Raw genomic sequence first — 18,302 nt, 5'->3', positions numbered from 1 at the left:
TCTTGAATGTAAATCCCTTCAAACTCACTGGACAGTAAGAAGGTAACAAGCATAGAATCAGGTTGTATGCACAGAGTGCATTTCACAGGTCAGACCACGGGTCCTTCTAGCACAATACTGTCTCCACTGACTGGCAGCAGCTCTGCAAGGTTCCAGGCTGGAATCTTTCCCAGCCCTACCTGAGGATGCCGGGGATTGAACCTGGGACCTTCTGCAAACAAAGCCGATGCTCTACCACTGAGCTACAGCTCCACTGAGCTGCCTTCTCTACTTATGATATTAGCAGTGGTTGAATGAAGCTGTTATGAGAGGTACTTAATAATGGAAATTAATCTCCAGTATTAATAGGATTAATTAGCTGTTTATGGACAAACTCCTAATGGAACATCTGGTCCCCAGGGGGTGCATATGGATGTTTGTTACATTCCATTTAGTATTAGCTCAAGCAGCAGCAAGAATGATACTCGGAAGGGGGGGGGCAAAGAATACCAAAGTGTCAAGAAAACCCCATGTCTGTGTTCCAAATAAATACTACAAATCTGCATTATTCAAGTTTACATATTGGGCATTCTGAAGAATTTCAGATGTGTTGGCAGACACACACTGCGAAGGCCTAAAGGGGGATAGGAGACACCACTGTCTTTTCTGCATAGGGAAACACTTCAAGCCTTACCCAATATCTCTTTTGGCTTCCGAGCTGACAGAAGATACTCTGCACATTGCCAAGCGCTTATCTACAGCTATGGAAGTCGCTCTTTCTGCCAGGTTTGATGCCAGATTCTCAGCAGGCTTACCTCTCTAAATTGCAGATAGCTCATTGCAACTCTCTGAGCAGCACGTTCTTTGCAATCATTGCAATCAAGTCATGCTCCATTTAAGAAGTGCAGGGTCTTGTGGAGAAGTGAAACTGAACTGGGCAGCACACAGCCGTTGCAGCAGCCAGCGGTCACTTTATGTTCACAGGGTACCATACATGGGCATCCTGGAGGTGGGGAGAGAGGGGGCTACTCCCCCCGCATTGCCTTGTGGATGCCCACAGCACCACCATAACTGCCCTTAGAGTCACGAGTGTTGCAGTGCAGCTGTGGTTGCACAAAGAAGTACAGAATGGGGTGATGGGTACAGAATTTGGCTTCTCAAGGGCCAAACAACATGTTTTGCCTGTGCTTTGATGCCAATGGGAATTGTTTTTCCTTAGCAGCCACAGCCAAGAGAGATGCAGTGCAGTCCAGCCTGGGACCATTGTTAATAGGTTAAAGCCCCCTTCCACACTGCAATCCCAATCCAGCTGCTGTCTAACATTTAAAACAAGCACACACTTGCAAAGCATGTGCTTAGAATAATGTGCCATCTGACTCCAAGAATCAGAGAGATTTAGAGTTGCGAGGGACCTTGCTCGGTGCAGGGAACTTCTACAGCAGGGTTTCTCAACGTGTGGGTCCCCTGATGTTATTGGACTTCAATTCCCATAATCCCCAGCCCCAGTGGCCTTTGGTTAGGAATTATGGGAGTTGAAGTCCAGTTACATCTGGGGACCCACACGTTGAGAATCCCTGTTCTACAGCATCCCTGACAGATGGTTGTCCAGCCTCTGTTTGAAAACCTACAGCAGCATAGGAACAGAGGAAGCTGCCATAGACTGAGTCAGACCATTGGTCTATCTAGCTCAGTACTGTCTACATAGACTGGCAGCAGCTTCTCCAACGGTGCTCTCTCAGCCCTAACTTGGAGATGCTGCCAGGGAGGAAACTTGAAACCTTCTGCTCTTCCCAGAGTGGCTCCATCCCCCAGAAAGGGAATAGAAGTGTTCACACTTCTAGTCTCCCATTCATATGCAACCAGGGCAGACCCTGCTTAGCTAAGGGGACAAGTCATGCTTGCTACCACAAGACCAGCTCTCCAATGTTCCAGTTCACCAATGAACAAGGCAGACTGTTTTTAAGTGTAAAAGCTGTTTGACAGTGGCTGCTCTTCCTAATGTTTAGCCTAAACCAGCTTTCTTGTCATTGCAATCCATTAGTTCTAGTCCTGCCCTCAGGAGCAACAAAGAACAAGCCTGTTCCTTCTTCTCTGTGACAGCCCTTCAGATATTTGAAGACAGCTATTGCATCTCCCCTTAGTCTTTTCATCTCCAAGCGAAACCAGCTCCTTTGATCGTTCCTCACAGAACTTGGTTTCCAGATCCTTCACCATCTTTGCTGTCCTTCTCTGCATCTGTTTTATTTTTTATTTATTTATTTTTACATTTTATATCCTGCTCTTCCTCCGAGGAGCCCAGAGCAGTGTACTACATACTTAGGTTTCTCCTCAAAACAACAACCCTGTGAAGTAGGTTAGGCTGAGAGAGGGTGACTGGCCCAGAACTACCCAGCTAGTTCCATGGCTGAATGGGGATCTGAACTCAGGTCTCCTCAGTCCTATTCCGGCACTCTAGCCACTACACCATGCTGGCTCTTAGTTTATCAACATCCTTCTTAGAACAAAGGGCCCAGAATTGAACGCATTATTCCAAAGAGGTCTGATCAGCACAGAATAGAGTGCAGCAATTATGACCTACACACTATGCTTCTGGAAATGCAACCTAACATTGCATTAGCCTTTTGACAGCGGCATTACACGGTTGGTTCACGTTCAACTTGTTGTCCACCTAAGAAACTGAGGTCCTCTTCTCATGTACTGCTGTCTAGTTTCCTCTATCCTGTATTTGTACTTTTGATTTTTCTTACCCAAACGCAGGACTTTACATTTGTCTCTCCTCAATGTTATCTGGTAGGCTTGGTCCAATATTGAGGCCTGTCCAGATCAGATTGAATCTTGAGTCTGTTTTCCAAGGTGTTAGTTATCTCCATGTCATTTTATAGGGCATCTCCTCTACTCTCTCCAAGTCATTTATGAAAGTTTTGAACAGCACAGGACCCAGGACCAAGCCTTAGCACTCTGCTTGATATTTCCCTCCAGGATGATGTAGCCCATTAATGAGTACTTGCAGCACAGCGGGGAAGTAACTTGCCTAGGGAGCAAGATGCTGCTGGTTCAAATCCTTGCTGGTATGTTTCCCAGACTATATCAGGCAGCAGCGATACAGGAAGATGCTGAAAGGCATAATCGAATACTGCACAGGAGATGGCAATGGTAAACCCTTCCTGTATTCAACCAAAGCCAACCACAGGGCTCTGTGGTCACCAGGAGTTGACATCGACTCGACAGCACTCTTTACCTTTACTGGGTACAGCTGTTCAGCCAACTGTGAATTCACCTAACAGTAGCATCATCAAGCGCACATTTTACCAACCTGTCAACAATAATATCAAATATTCTATAAAATGCTTTGCTGAAATAAAGATAAACTAGGTCCACAGCGATGCCATGATCTACTAAATTAGTAGTTCTGTTAGAATAACAAAATAGATCAGTGACTTCTTGTTGACCAATACATGCTGACTCCTACTAATCACTAGATTATTTTCTAGTGCTTGCATACTAACTACTTAATAATCTGTTCTAGTATATTGCCAAGTATCATCATCAATTTGACAGGTCTGTAGTTTCCTGGCTCCTCCCTTTCCCCCCTTTTGAAGACAGGAACAACATTTGCTTGTCTCCGGTCTTCTTCTGGAGTTTTCAGAGATTACAAACAGTAATTGGAGATCACATTTTCATGTCCCTTCAGTACCTGGGGATTTAATTCATCTTGACCTGGAGACTTAAAGTCATTTTAAGTAGCTAGGTTCTCTCTCATCATCATCTCTTTACTTGGGCACATAGGAATCTCAGCTTTCATTAGAAGTTCCTACCAATTACGGCTGTAATCATGTACTTGAAAGTATTTTATTTACAGTAGTGAAAATGGACTTTTATCTCCGTGCCCCAATAAGCTGAAGTCTCAGAAGCCAAAACCTGGCTTAAAATATTCAGTACTTAGGGGTGAGGCTTCGGTGTCCTTACCCCACCCAGCATTAGCAAAATAATAATTATGCAACATTGCATCATTCTGCAATTTTTTGATGAGTAAAGCAGTTATGGGAATGTGCTTTGCATATACAGGTCATAGAATTCATCTTCATATTTGCAGAATTTTGATCTGCTGGGCTTACATTTTAATATTTTTAACAGAGAGAGCGAGAGAGAGCACACGTGCGCTTTGGCTGCAGCCATATACAGCCTAGATTATCTAGTTGTTTCTACACATGACGCTGCCTTGTTGGACCATTAGTCTGTCTAGCTCAGGACTGTCTATAACAGGGCTGCTCCACTTCAGCCCTCCTGCAGATGTTGGTGTACTACTCCCATAATCCCTGGCTATTGGCCACTGTGGTTGGGGATTATGGGAGCTGTAGTGCAAAAACAGCTGGGGGACCAAAGTTGAGCAAGACTGTTCTATGACTGACTGACTGACAGCAGCTCTCCAGGGTTTCAGACATGGGTCTTTCCCCAGCTGTACCTGGACATGTTAGGCATAGAACCTAGGCAGTGATATTCTGCGTGCAGGTGCTCTACCACTGACCTCCAGACTTTCACATTCCTGTATGATGGGAGAAACTTGGCGGGAGTGGGTGGGTTGGAGGGGAAAGCAGCTGCTTAAGATTTTCTCAAGCTGGCCCAGAATTGTTCAAAATTTGAATTGAGGAACTATGCTGCGGATTCTCACCTAACCAGAAGCTGCCCAACAAGCATGTAACTATCCCCCATAGCTTACCAGTTCACTTCCATCCTCCTCTGTATTTCATCCGACAGTTCTAAAGAACATATCTACTGTAGCATGGAGACCAATACAGGGTTGCGGCTCCCTGATCCTCACCACAGAGATTCTGTTCATTTAGCAGGCAGAAATTCAACAAGTCATTTAAAGCTACACTTCTTCCGTTCCTGCTTGGCATGCAGCTGCTAAAGATACAATGCCTTTGTCAGGGGACAAGAGATAGAGAGAGAAACGAAACTCGTTATTATCCATAAGGGGTCCGTAAGTAAACCAACCCTCAACTTTTACCTACATGTCTAATCTGTGTTAAGTGGCGTAAACTGGATAAAGGTTTTCCGGTTTGGGCTGGAATTCTTAAGACCTAGAAGGAGCGGGGGGGGGACGGATGTGGCTTGCAGAAATTATTGCTTTAAAAGCTGAGAGAGGATAAGGGATGACAAGGAGTAGAGGTTTGGCCTTCACTCGCTCAGTTTTGCTGAAGATGCAGAACTCTTGGGACAAGATACAGGCCAAGCCTGGAAAAATTGCCCAAATCTGATAAGAAACCCTTCCTCAGGAATATTTCCTCCCAAGTTGTGGGCGTGGGAGATGTAGTCGCCAGAGAGTTTGTTACCACAGCTGTTCTGCCTCAGAAATTATCAAAGCCCAGACCATACATGTTTATCGTTCGGTGGCCAAACAGAAATCCAACGGCACTGTGCGTCTGTGCAGCTGTAGGCGCTGTCTTTTCTCTAGTGTGCATTACCAAGTGCCTGATTCCAGGACAGGCGCCTACAAGAGTCCCAAAGGGTGCAGAAAATGCAAATAGGAAATTGTTATTGCAGAGACTAGGAATAGTTTCTTGAGGAGTTTCCTTGAAGTACATATACAGCTGTAGGAGACAACTCATGAAGTCTGCTCTGTACTCTAACGTAATTGTATTATAGAGGTGGGGGTGCACACATTTCCCCCAAAGTCAATCGTTTTCCTCCACTCAAGGAAAGAAACTTGAAGTGGTAGGGCATTTCTACAGAAGCAACAATTTTCCATTCCTAATCCCTCCCCTGTAAAAGCAGAGCTTCAAAAAGTGAAGCAGCAGTGCTTTACCAACCTTCAATGCACACATTACTGGGCATGAAGGTGGTGCATGGCATTTGTGTTGTGAGTCACCAGTGATGACACTGACAACAGCCAATAGGTGCCTATAACAGTACCACAACTGTCACCTTAATTCCAGTTTTTGCTGTGGAAGAGCTGCACATGCTCAGTTCAGAAACTGAAAGGACTAAGTTGTGGGTATTTAAGTATTAAATCTAACTACACCAGCAATGTTAATGAATTACAAGATTCCATGGTTTCTATCTGATAAATGGTTACTACCGCAATAATACACAGAGATACTTCCAAGAACTCATAAGGCCTCATTGAAGATGGTTATGTTCTTCTCTGCCACAAACTTAGCACAAACAAGCCCACATTTTTCTGCTTTCAATTATGACTCGCCAATGAGCTCATGTTCCCTCTAACATCTTAATTATATCCCTTAGTCCTCCTGACCCATACGCCTTTGTCACAAAATATCAGTATTCCAAGCTAAAAGGAGACAAATGTTGAAGGATGGTTGGAGTTTCTTACCCCTTTGTTTAAGGACAGTAGTATACCAAGTCTTGCTGAGCAGTTCAGACCTCTTAGGAAAAATATTCAAATCTTTCAACCTGCAAGTTGATTCAGCTGCAGAGCCACGAAGAAGTAACCCAGGCCAAAACATTAGTCTTAGGCCCTCCTCCTGTCCCCCACCCCCAAAATGTCAGTAGACAATAGCATATTTGGGGGCCTCAGAGTAAATTGTCCCCTCATGGCATTGTTCAGCCCCACAGAAATAAATAAGACCCAATCAGCTTAAATCCAACTATTATGGGTGAAATCCACTTGTGAACTGCAACCATTACTCCCAACTGTTGATCATGAGTCAAATACAGGTAGAATGTCTAAATGTGGACATTTAAAGAAGTCGCAAAAAGGAATATCTTGGGGATATTTTCAAATCAGTTTGTGAACATGCTCTCTCTGCTTAGCCATTCATAGTTTCCAGATTTCCCTGCCAAATAAAGATTATGAACAATTAAATTAAAAAACAATGAGCCATCTAAGCCCTAGGACCTGAGAATTTAGAGGAACAGTTGAAGTACAGGAAATAATAGCAAGTTAATTTACAGAGACTGACAGAGAGCAAAAGCTGAATGAACCACAATTCAAAGGTTAACTACAGAACATTATTACAGCTAACATCATCTGGAACTAAACTACAATAGTAAAATGAATAATTTGATCTTTGTCATCAGAAGACCAGTAGAAAGTCTACTACAGACCTCTCCTCCATATATCCAAAATGCAGCAAGGACAACACAAAACCTCTACTGGTTTTCCTCTTTTAAAAATAAAAATGTAGCTGCATCTAAAGATCGCTTTCCTACATAACCAACAACTGCATAAATGTCTGTATAGAAGAAGGAACCAAGTGAAACCATTGCTCCTTTACCTTCAAGGGTTCTTGGGGGTGGGTGGGTGAATCACAGAGCTATTGCTTCTCATGACACATAATATTGCAGAGCTTCACCTGCTGACATTCCCTCAAAGACACAGGAACCTCTGGATTAGTTGGATCACTATACTCCCCTGAATGCAAAGTTCCCATTCCCAACTTCTCAGGCGGCCATAGTGGCTTGACCTTTAACAGCAGCGTGATCAGCAGACATGAGCAAGTGAGAACCTATCTCCATGCTGTGAGAAGTTTCACCTGCTTCTTTCCCTCTTCTTCTTCAGATCAAGCTGCTGACATAGTAGCAAGCTGGGTAGGGATGTTTTTACCCCTGGTCAACAGGCAACCTTAATGGGGTGGCAAGTAATTTAACAGGGCCATATTTTGAAATGAGCAAGGGATAAAAAGGCTGGCAGCACTGGAGGCATCTATTGACTGACTTCTACTGAAACAGAATCAGAAGCAAAGGGCTCTTTTGTTCTCTCTTCCCATGGAAACAGCAACAGAAGCCTTGCTCTCCCTGACGCGTGCACTTGCTACTCTGACAGAACTTCCCTTGTTTATCATATCATCGGAAAGGAATAGAAAGAGTAAGAGTCTTGAGTCCCAGATAACAACAGAGTCTCATCAGGGGAGGACTCTGTCAGAGCACCTGTTGCTGTTCCTGTTGGGAAGGGAGAGTGCTAGAGAAGGCTTTGCAGGTGGAATAAGGCACACAATAAGGGAGATAATTAGGATCAAGAGCTCTGCTTGGAACCAGATTGAGGCCTTGGACCAGAGGCAGATTAACGTAGTAGCAAATGTAGCATTTGCTACGGGCCCCACGTTTTTGAGGGCCCTGCATGCCTGGCTTCCAACGGGGAATTAAAGTTAAAACTTTACCTGTTTTATTTGGTCCATGTTAGAGAAAATATCCCTTTCCTGCTAAATATGCCTTTTAAGAGAAGGCCCAGCACAGCATCTGTCCAGCGGCTGTTCCTGGTGCCTACCACATTTTTCTTTTTAGAGCGTAAGCCCTTTGGAGACAGAGAAGCATCTATCCACTCTTTATTTTTCTATGTAAACCACTTTGAGAATTTTGATTGAAAAACGGTATATAAATGTTCACTGTTGTTGTAGCAAGTGTGAGTTTGTGGCTTGGTCTCTCATACTCCAAAATATAGCAAATGAAAAAAATTGAATTACTTTACTATGCAAGTAAATAATTTACATTTTAATATTTATGTGCATTAAAAAAAAAAATTAGGGCCCCTTTATAACATATGCTACAGGCCCCGCACTGGCTTAATCTGGCCCTGCTTTGGACTATCATGTGCATACCCCCAACTATACACCTAAATCCTAGATTAGCATCAGTGTAGCCCATCCTCCTTTAAGTTCTGCAGGGGTGCAGTTCTATGAATATTTGCTTCGGAACAAGTCCCATGGAACACAGTTGGGACTTACTTCTGAGTTAACCAGATGGGGCTGGGCTGTGAATTTATTTTGCCTCTTGCCTATTATTGACTGTGCTCTGGACCTTGTTTGCTCAAACTGTCAGCTTTGCTCGCAGATTTGGAATGCTCTTGTTTCAGAAATTGGATTTGTTGAAGAAAGGAATGTGAAATTCTAAATACCCCTTTCTCCAGGTGTTTTTTTGGTGTTTTTTTAAAAGAAATCTGAAGTTGCATCTGCAGTAGCCCAATGCTATGCATTTTTACCTGGATGGTAAAGTCCACAGATGGGCTCATGTTCAGTGGGACTTACTCCAAAGCCAGTGTACAAAAGAGTGCAATCTCTTATTCCCAGTAGAGCCTCTGTGCCTTTAACAGCTGGATGCAAGGAAGAAATTCTGCTTTGCAGCTTTCACCTCCATTATTTAATGTTAGGGAAAGCAGAACCAAATAAACTTCTGCCTGCCTTGCACCTGTTAAACAAATCCCCTCATGGTGGGGGAGGACCTACCTTAGTCCCCTTCTTAGGGTAAGCAGGCAATAGTATCACATAGATGGACTTGGACAGAAAGTCAGTGGAATGTAGTAATGGTACTAGCCTTCAAAGCTTTCCCCGTAGCATTATTTCAATCCAAGGCTGACACTTCCCCCCCACAAAGGAGTCCTTGGAATTGTAGCTTTCTGAAGGTGCTGAAGATTAACATAAGAACAGCCCTGCTGGATCAGGCCCAAGGCCCATCTAGTCCAGCATCCTGTTTCTCACAGTGGCCCAACAGATGCTGCTGGAAGCCACAGGCAGGAGTTGAGGGTGTGCCCTCTCTCCTGCCATTACTCCCCTGCAACTGGTTCTCAGAGCCATCCTGCCTTTGAGACCAGAGGTGGCCCACAGCCCTCCCACTAGTAGCCATTGAAGTTATCCAAACCCCATGAAGTTATCCAAACCCCTTAAAGCCATCCAGGTTGTTGGCTGTCACCACGTCCTGTGGCAGAGAGTTCCACAAGTGGATCACGTGTTGTGTGAAAAAGTACTTCCGTTTGTTGGTCCTAGACCTCCTGGCAATCAATTTCATGGAGTGACCTCTGGTTCTAGTGTTGTGTGAGAGGGAAAAGAATTTCTCTCTCTCCAATTTCTCCAAACCATGCATGATTTTATAGACCTCTATCAGGTCTCCCCGCAGTCGTCTTTTTTCTAAACTAAAAAGCCCCAGATGTTGTAGTCTTGCGTCATAAGAAATGTGCTCTAGGCCCCTGGTCATCTTGGTTGCCCTCTTCTGCACCTTTTCCAGTTCAACAATGACCTTTTTAAGATGTGGTGACCAGAATTGTACACAGTACTCCAAGTGTGGTCACACCATAGTTTTGTATAAGGGCATTATAATATTAGCCATTTTATTTTCAATCCCCTTTCTAATGATCCCTAGCATGGAATTAGCCTTTTTCACAGCTGCCACACATTGAGTCGACACTTTTAACGAGCTGTCCACCACAACCCCAAGGTCCCTTTCCTGGTCAGTCACCGACAGCTCGGATCCCATCAGCATATATGCGATATGAATATGAACCCCTTGAATTTGGGGTTTTTTGTCCCAATGTGCATCATTTGACGCTTGCTAACATTGAACTGCATTTGCCATTTTGTCGCCCACTCCTCCAGTTTGGAGAGATCCTTTTGGAGCTGCTCACAATCCGTTTTGGATTTCACTACCCGGAAGAGTTGGTATCATCTGCGAATTTGGCCACCTCGCTACTTACCCCTGCTTCTAGATCATTGATGAATAAATTAAAAAGCACCGGTCCCAGTACAGATCCCTGGGGGACCCCACTTCTTACTTCCCTCCATTGTGAAAACTCTCCATTTATACCTACCCTCTGTTTCCTGTCTTTCAGCCAGTTAGCAATCCACACATGCACTTGTACCCTTATCTCATGACCGCTAAGTAGATCTGTCTCTAGCCCCTTCGTAGAACAAAGACTGTCAGCTTATTCTCTGCTGGAGCTCTTGTTAATAGCTGCCTAACATACAAAAGTTAATTAAGAAGCTTTCCCATCATTTATCTCCATGCCACAAAGATCTTTGCTTGCTACATATTCCATGTTAGACTTTTATTAAAGAACCAGGCCGGGGCGGGGGGAGTTGGTTACTCTAATAATATCTTCATAACCACAAGGACTAGAAACTTGCTTGTAAAGAAAGCCCCACAGATTTACAGTGAACTGATTTCTGTAGCCACCCACTGCCCAAATTGTGTGGAATCTTGTCATGACTCACAGCCCTGCATCTAGGGCTTTTTGGACCTTGAGTCAGTCCCATGCTTTCTGCAGCTGCATTCCATTCTAAATGGAATGTGTGTCTAGAGATACAAGTATCAGGTGGTATATAAATGTGATAGATAGATAACAAGACCATGAGAGAGAAACTTATAAGCCATTCAAGGCTCATCTCGCACAGCAGGATACTATAGGACAAGAATTGTGTGGCATTCTTTTCCCTCAAGGCTGATGAGAGTTCTGTCTTCCCTTTCTCTGTCCTGCCTAGGGAGATGACACACTCCTGCTGAGCAACAGCTAACTGGGGCCAAACCCCTAGAGGAATTCATCATTCCACAGCCTGTGTTTGGTTGTAGACTCTGTCTCTTGACACCTGGCTGCCTCTGCTGAGTTGCCTGATGAACTAATTAGGCAGGCAAAATACATTATGTAACTGTGAAACAACACAACACTATAAACAAATGTGAGAGGGAGAGATAGAAATGTGCCAAACTCAGCAGCTCCCCTCTTTCCTGTTTCTTAAATGAATTATGTCCAGTTTATTTAAAGAAGAAAAAAAGGTGGTTTTGGAGGACAGTGCTTACTAATTTGGATATAAAATGACTTCCCAGAAACGTGTGGATTGTTAGGAGTTAGCTTTGGGAGCACTGGGTTCAAATTCTTGAACAATGTTCTATTTTCCAACTAGAAACCCCAGCTATGTCATGGGAATAATTATTTCCTGTGTTGCACGGTTCATGTGAGTATGAATTACAAGTGTAAAGCACTCTGCGTGGGGAAATTGTAATATCAAAAGTTTAATTAGGATAACATTTTGTTTCTAATGGCTTTTTTGGGGGGAGGTATCTGAACACATTTTCTCAGCTGGATATCAGGTGGCATTGTACATAGGGTTGCTGCCAACATTTCCCTAACAAGGCTCCTTAAGTAGGGGAATATTTTATTTCTGTATGAAGCAAAACTTTCCCTAGCTGCTAAACCTCTGCATATTAAACTGCTAATAAAAGTTCATGAAAAGGGCAGGAAAAAGAGATCGCAGGTCTGCGCTAGCATTGTGTAGTGTAGACATATAAAAGTATTTGTTCAATGAAAACAGAGCGGCTCTTTTCTGGGACCCCTGTGCATTCACACCGATGGATTCCATGCAAAGCCAACTACAGGAACATTCTAGAGCTCTCGCTAGCAACTGACATTTGCTATCCTGCCTGGGGCTGATTCCAGTTTCCAGAGGACTCTCAGCAAACTGCCCTCCATGTGTCTCATCCTCCTTCCTGGGTGGGCCCTGAGCAGGCCATTCTACCACCACCACCACCACCACCGGAAGGCTATAGGCCCAGAGCTGTCTTAAGGAATCAGGAATAGGGATGGGTCCGGACCGGTCCGGAGGTGGTTCTCATTCATTTGACCGGCCATTCTTTTAGCCTGGCTCTCAGTCCTAGCTGTGTAGCTGGGGAAATAAGGTTGCCAACTGACCAGAATGGCCTGCTTTTATGTCTTTAGCATCAACTGGATGTGCAGAAAATAGGCAAGTAAAGTTTTTCACAGCATGGAGATTAGCATTAACATTGGCCATTATCTGAACATCCAGTTGTTGCTAGGGTGGCTTTTTGAAATGTTGGCAACCCTTCTGGGAGAAAGAGAGGCTGTGTGCACCTTCCTTCCTCTCACACTGGTAGTTTCCGCCCTGGGTTTGTGTGAACTGGTCTTACCCAAGCTGGTGTTAACAAAAGAAAGAGAAAGGGTGGGGCTGGGACAATGGGTGTCTACTAAGTAACTTGCCAGTCAGCTTGGTAAAAGGTCAGTTTGTCCTAGTTATTCAGAGAAAGAGTTGTCCTAGAAATATGCAGAGAAAATTCCAGTCTGAAAATGCAAGTCTGGAACCAGGTGGTTATGTTATGTCATGCTCACAGTTAGGGCTGTCAGCTTCTTTCCTGACAGAGCTTCCTTCCCTTGTGGAACTCAACAGATGCTGGTTTGCCTGTCAACACCGCTCCATGATGAGAAAAGCGATGCCTACTTTTATTCATTAAAACAAACAGAGTCATATGCATCTTTGTACATTATATAGTTTAGTTGTATAAGAAATCCAACAGGTAGAATGTTTCTTCACAGAGCTGAAGGTGATAGAAAAAAACCTATTGGATTACTCACTGTCCCATAATAGAGGCCCAGGAGCCTCTAAGTAGGGGATCACTCTATTTAGAGTGAAAAGGTGTCATAGGAACATAGGAAGCTGCCATAGATTGAGTCACACTATTGATCCATCTAGCTCAGTATTGTCTTCACAGACTGGCAGCAGCTTCTCCAAGGTTGCAGGCAGGAGTCTCTCTCAGGCCTATCTTGGAGAAGCCAGGGAGGGAACTTGAAACCTTCTGCTCTTCCCAGAGTGGCTCCATCCCCTGAGGGGAATATCTGACAGTGCTCACACTTCTAGTCTTCCATTCATGTGCAACCAGGGCAGACCCTGCTTAGCTAAGGGGACAAGTCATGCTTGCTACTACAAGACGAGCTCTCCTCTTTGTGTATGCATCCTATGTGTTAGGATATATGTTCAAATATTAACATGTAAGAATGCAGGCAGATCCACATGTTAGACAGTTTGCCATAAGAAACGTTAGTGTACACCCAGCAAGCCATTTGCCACATAAAGCGTCTTCCCACAAATCAGTTTTAAATTCACAATATGTCCTCTAGCTAAAAAGAGATTTCTTTCCCTGCCATAAAGCAAACATGGACCAGTAGTTAAAGATGGGTGGGTGGGTGGGGGGGCTCTGAGTTCTTAAAGATGCTAACTTCAGTTATGTGTTTTGCCTTAGATGCCATATGTCTTGGTAACAGAACCACTGAGCATCTCTGGACATTGGATTGATAGCTCCACCCCGTGAAGATTTTCAAGCATCTTGGTAATGATTACTAAGGTAATGGAGGTGGGGGGAGGGGGGCAGATTAATAGTTCTCATAAACCAGCTTCATTTCCAAGCACTGGGAAATGAAGCCAGGAGTCTTAAATTTGGTTCCCTCTCCCCCCCATCCCTTAATAGTCCATAGGGGCCTTTTCTTTATGATTCTCTCTTTTAATCATTAACAGAATAGAAAGGGAAGGAAGAAGCTGGAAACCAAGTAGTATTTATGCCAAAGTTGATGGCAATAGTGGCTAGTAATTCAGAGTTATCACTCCAGCTTAAAAGGGTTGTTAGGGTTGTATTTTTCAGGACATTTCTGTTACCTCCTGTGGTCTTACTCCCTAAGCATACCAAATTGATGCACAAAGGGAGGGTATGTCTCACTAGTGCCTACTTTGCTATTAAATCCTACTTTAAAAGTTGCCTCTTCCCTAGTTAGAGGAGGATCTGGAGAGCAGCAGACTTCTATCCATGCACATCCCATTTCCAGGGCTGCTGCTTCCTCCACACTTGCACACACCTTCTGGGAAGCCAACTGTACCCTCAGGAATCTGGCTGCTTTTAGCCCAGGGTCCAGCTGTTGCTGATCTGTCCAGCAAGCTTTCCCTTCATTTTCTTACATCAAAGAGCAAATGCAACCAGGGAACTTTTAATTAGTCACTTAAAAGGGTTACATTCTACCTTGAATTCCCAAGGTAGCTCACATCAAGAATTAAAACCAACAATAAAAAGAAAAGTTATACACTCTAAAAGCAAAACTAGTGAATTGATCACAATAGAGCTGGTACACTAGTAGCTGCTTTTGATGAAAATCGCAGCACCACCTGCCTAACTGCTGGAAGCAAAAGAGCTAGTCGGGCCTCCTAGGCTAGGAAGTTCCACAACACAGGTGCCATTATGAAGACAACTCTGTCCCAGACATTCATGGCTCCCATGGCAATGGCAATTAATAGAGGTCAGAGCTTGTCACCTGACCTGCTCTTGGTCATTATTATTGTTCAGGAAGCATCTCACAGGTCTGGCTGATCAATGCATGGCCAGTGCTCAATGCAGGCACATAGCCTGAAACCTTATCTAATTTGTCTCAGATTCAATATCGACTGCACAGTAAAGTTGTTCATTGGGCAGCTCTTGGTTTGAAGTACATTTCAAGTTATATTGATGCTCACAAATATAGGGAGTGCTTTTGCCAGTAGTGATCCCTGTGGCAAAGAGGCATCTTTTAAATATGGTGATTCTCTTTACTTAGCAGGGGGAGAGTAACTGGCCCTATCCACCCCCAGCACAGTACCGCCAGTGACTGTTGCTAGTGTCTATCTTATGTTTCTTTTTTAGATTATGAGCTCTTTGGGGGCAGGGATCCATCTTATTTATGTATTTCTTTATTATTTCTCTGTGTAAACCATCTTGGAAACTTTTGTTGAAAAGTGGTAAATATTTGTTGTTGTTGACAAAGATGAACACATGAAGCTGCCTTCTGAGTCAGACCACTGGTCCATCAAGCTGAGTTTTGTCTATTCTGACTTAACAGTAGGTTTCAGACAGAGACTCTTTCCTAGCCCTACCTGGAGATCGCACGGATTGAACCTGGGACATCCTTAATGCAAAGCAGGTGATCTGTTGCTGAGCTCCAGCAACTCCTCTGCACATTTTCTTCTGTAGTCATTAGAATTAGTTTCCTACATTTTCTCTGTGGCCTTCCCAAGCCTTCTCTCTTAGGAAATTTAGGAAACTAATCCTAATGACTACAGAAGAAAATGTGTAGAGGAGTTGCGCATAAACTGAGGCACAGAAATTGCATTTGTTTAGCCCTCCTGCAATGCTGCAGATATGGCTGAAACAAGCAGGAAGGAAAAGTTGTGCCTTTGAGTCGGTGTCGACTCCCGGCGACCACAGAGCCATGTGGTTTACTTGGTAGAATACAGAAGGGGTTTACTATTGCCATCTCCCACACGTAGTATCAGATGATGCCTTTCAGCACATTCCTATATCACTGCTGCCCGATACAGGAGTTTCCCATATTCTAGGAAACACACCAGCGGGGATTTGGACCAACAGCCTCCTGCTCTCTAGGCAGGTTGCTTCCCCGCTGCTCAGGCTGTGAAAGAGATGGCAAGGAAAGGGATTTTAAAAAATGTCCTGGGTGGGCAGCCTTATTGCCTGTGTTGAGGCATTTCCATTCCTTAAGTACAAAGCAAAAATGCTTACCAGGATTTCAGCTTCCAAAGCAAAGTGAGTTTGGGAGATCCCTAGCCAAATTCTTCATTCCACAATGCCTCAAAGACTGTCATCCTAATCTAACAGTTTCCTTGCACATGCAAAGGGCCTTAGTGTGTACAGTACAGATATGCCAGGCAAGCAGTGTTTCCTCATACTTTTTTCGTGTTGGAGATTGCACTGCACACACCACATGGTCACATCCAAGGAATGTCCCCCTGAGGTTTATCAGGATGGGACAGCTTCTGCTCACACGGAACTCCAGACTGTGGCTGAGGACTCCAGTCCTCGTTGTGACAGAGGCTTATTGACAACAGAAACTCCTTGTCATTCTTTATGTAATGCAAGTGCAGCAGGACTTTGGCTTAGAAGACAAAGATGAAAAGTGAGGGGGAAACATGATCCAAACTGGCCCGTCTAGATTCCAGATTCATAAACCTCTCCCCCGCCACCAGGACTCAAGTTGTATGGGGCTGGCTTCCTTTTCTCCACACCTCCTTCACGTAATCAACACTACGCCCTGCATGCCTCAAACCAACATACAGTATCCTCCTCCTTCTGCAAACAAGCAGAATGAAAGATGCAATGGAGTGAGAAAAGTAATTGTTTCAAAGACTTATTTAAAAGAGCACAGCTCTTTAAATTCCTCCTACTGATGCTCATCTTGAGTAACTTACCTCTCTTCCCCTCCAAAAAACTGGAGTAGGATATTATAGTGTCAAGGCTACTAGTATACAGAAACTGAAAATCCCATTTCAACAAAAAGTTATGGACCTATTCCTTCCTATACACATGAAAGGTTGCCAACTTTTTAAAAAGCATTTGTAGCTGTACCATTTAACAGTGGCCTGCAACAATTAGCAGGCAATAAATGCTTATCTCCATGTTGTGAAAACATTGTTAAAGGCACAGCTAGAGGAGTTCAGGAGTTGGCAGCACTATCTCCCACTACCCTGTAAAATAAATCTGAATATTTAAAGTTCAATAACATGCACATTGATTTTTGCCTAACTTGCAAAATGTATGCTGGTTGCAGATGTTTCTTCTACAGAATTTGGAGTTCTTTGATACTGAGTATAGGGTTACTATATAAAATAGAGTTGCCAACTTCATTCTTACCACCCCTCCTCCTGTGCCTTTAAACAGTTTGTGGACTTTGGCTTCTCTATGAAAAGCTTCACCTGCTGATTTCTGCAGATCAAATTGCTATTAGAGGCACAAGAACACATCAGGCCAGTTTTTCTGATTAGTTGGCAATCCTGTACATAGCCCTATAAGGGGAGTGTATTGTAACAACTTGTTTGGGTTTTATTTAGAGTTGTGTCAGGCCCACCATTTGAGCTGGCCAAGTAGGGCACTTGCTGAAGGTTCATGGCCATCAAGAAGGCCCATGGCTGACCCTGGAGACCCTGCCCAGTGCCTATCTTCATGCAGTACAGCCAAAGAGGCATCTCATCTGCAAATGCAAGCATCCCCCAGAGATTCTTGCACCTTTGCAGGGATGTCTCAATTTGCTGTGTGGAGGGTATGATGGGAGGAGGTGATTTATTTATTTATTTATTTTTATTTAACACATTTTTATACCGCCCAAAACTTACATCTCTGGGCGGTTTACAGCAAAATAAAAACAGAAAGTAAAACATTAGTTAAAACAAAAACAAAGTTTAAAACACAACAATTTAAAAAAATTAAAACAATGTTTTCAAACAGCATTAAAACCATTAAAACAATATTAATTAAAAGCCTGGGTGAACAGATATGTCTTTAAAGACTTTTAAAAAGCTGTTAGAGATGGGGAGGCTCTTATTTCACTAGGGAGCGCATTCCAAAGCTTCGGGGCAGCAGCAGAGAAGGCCCGTCCCTGAGTGGCCACCAGATGAGCTGGTGGCAAATGCAGACGGACCTCTCCTGATGATCTCAGTGGGCGGTGGGTTTCATGACGAAGAAGGTGTCCCCTTAAGACTGAACAACTCTTAATGGAATGAGTTACTCTGCTGTCAGCTCCTCCCGTTTTCCCTATCTGTAAATGAACTTCCTCAGAGCCCTCTGTGATGATGCAGAAGCCTCTGGAGAAAGCCCATTTGAAGATTCTGTTTTTATAGTTTTGATTTTAATTGTTAACTGGTTTTACTTGTTTTTATTCTGTTGTAAACTGCCCTGAGCCATTTTGGAAGGGCGGTATATAAATCAAATCAAATCAAATCAAATAAATAAATAATAAGACAGAGGACAGCAGGAGGAGCTGGTACTACTGCCAAACCCTC

General features: G+C 43.7%; 1 protein-coding gene and 1 long non-coding RNA gene across 10 annotated transcripts in view; one reads left to right on the top strand and one right to left on the bottom strand.

The window, feature by feature from the left end:
* LPAR2 (lysophosphatidic acid receptor 2) overlaps nucleotides 1–18,302 on the bottom strand; it is a 45,182-nt gene that overhangs the window by 17,862 nt on the left and 9,018 nt on the right. For 2 of the 9 annotated variants that reach the window (XM_053295316.1, XM_053295318.1), the window contains exon 1: nucleotides 7,218–7,810. The exons of 2 other annotated variants lie outside the window; for them this stretch is intronic. Coding sequence is in view for 1 of the 7 variants with exons in the window: in XM_053295312.1 (XP_053151287.1) it covers nucleotides 7,048–7,058 (11 nt within the window). In the remaining 6 variants the exon portion in view is untranslated. Of the gene's footprint in view, nucleotides 1–6,313; nucleotides 6,446–7,047; nucleotides 7,178–7,217; nucleotides 7,811–14,233; nucleotides 14,366–18,302 lie in introns of those variants that run through there. 5 more of the 9 variants (XM_053295314.1, XM_053295317.1, XM_053295313.1 and 2 more) reach the window with 5 other exon arrangements.
* LOC128344669 (uncharacterized) overlaps nucleotides 7,445–18,302 on the top strand; it is a 45,301-nt gene continuing 34,443 nt past the window's right edge. Inside the window, exons 1-2 of the long non-coding RNA XR_008315978.1 lie at nucleotides 7,445–7,530; nucleotides 13,735–13,836. This is a non-coding gene — a long non-coding RNA (uncharacterized LOC128344669). The remainder of the gene's footprint in view (nucleotides 7,531–13,734; nucleotides 13,837–18,302) is intronic.

This window comes from Hemicordylus capensis, chromosome 2 (assembly GCF_027244095.1).
Source record: "Hemicordylus capensis ecotype Gifberg chromosome 2, rHemCap1.1.pri, whole genome shotgun sequence".
Classification (NCBI taxonomy): domain Eukaryota; kingdom Metazoa; phylum Chordata; class Lepidosauria; order Squamata; family Cordylidae; genus Hemicordylus; species Hemicordylus capensis.
Note: the sequence above shows the minus strand (reverse complement) of the source record. Positions and strands in the feature narration are given on the sequence as shown.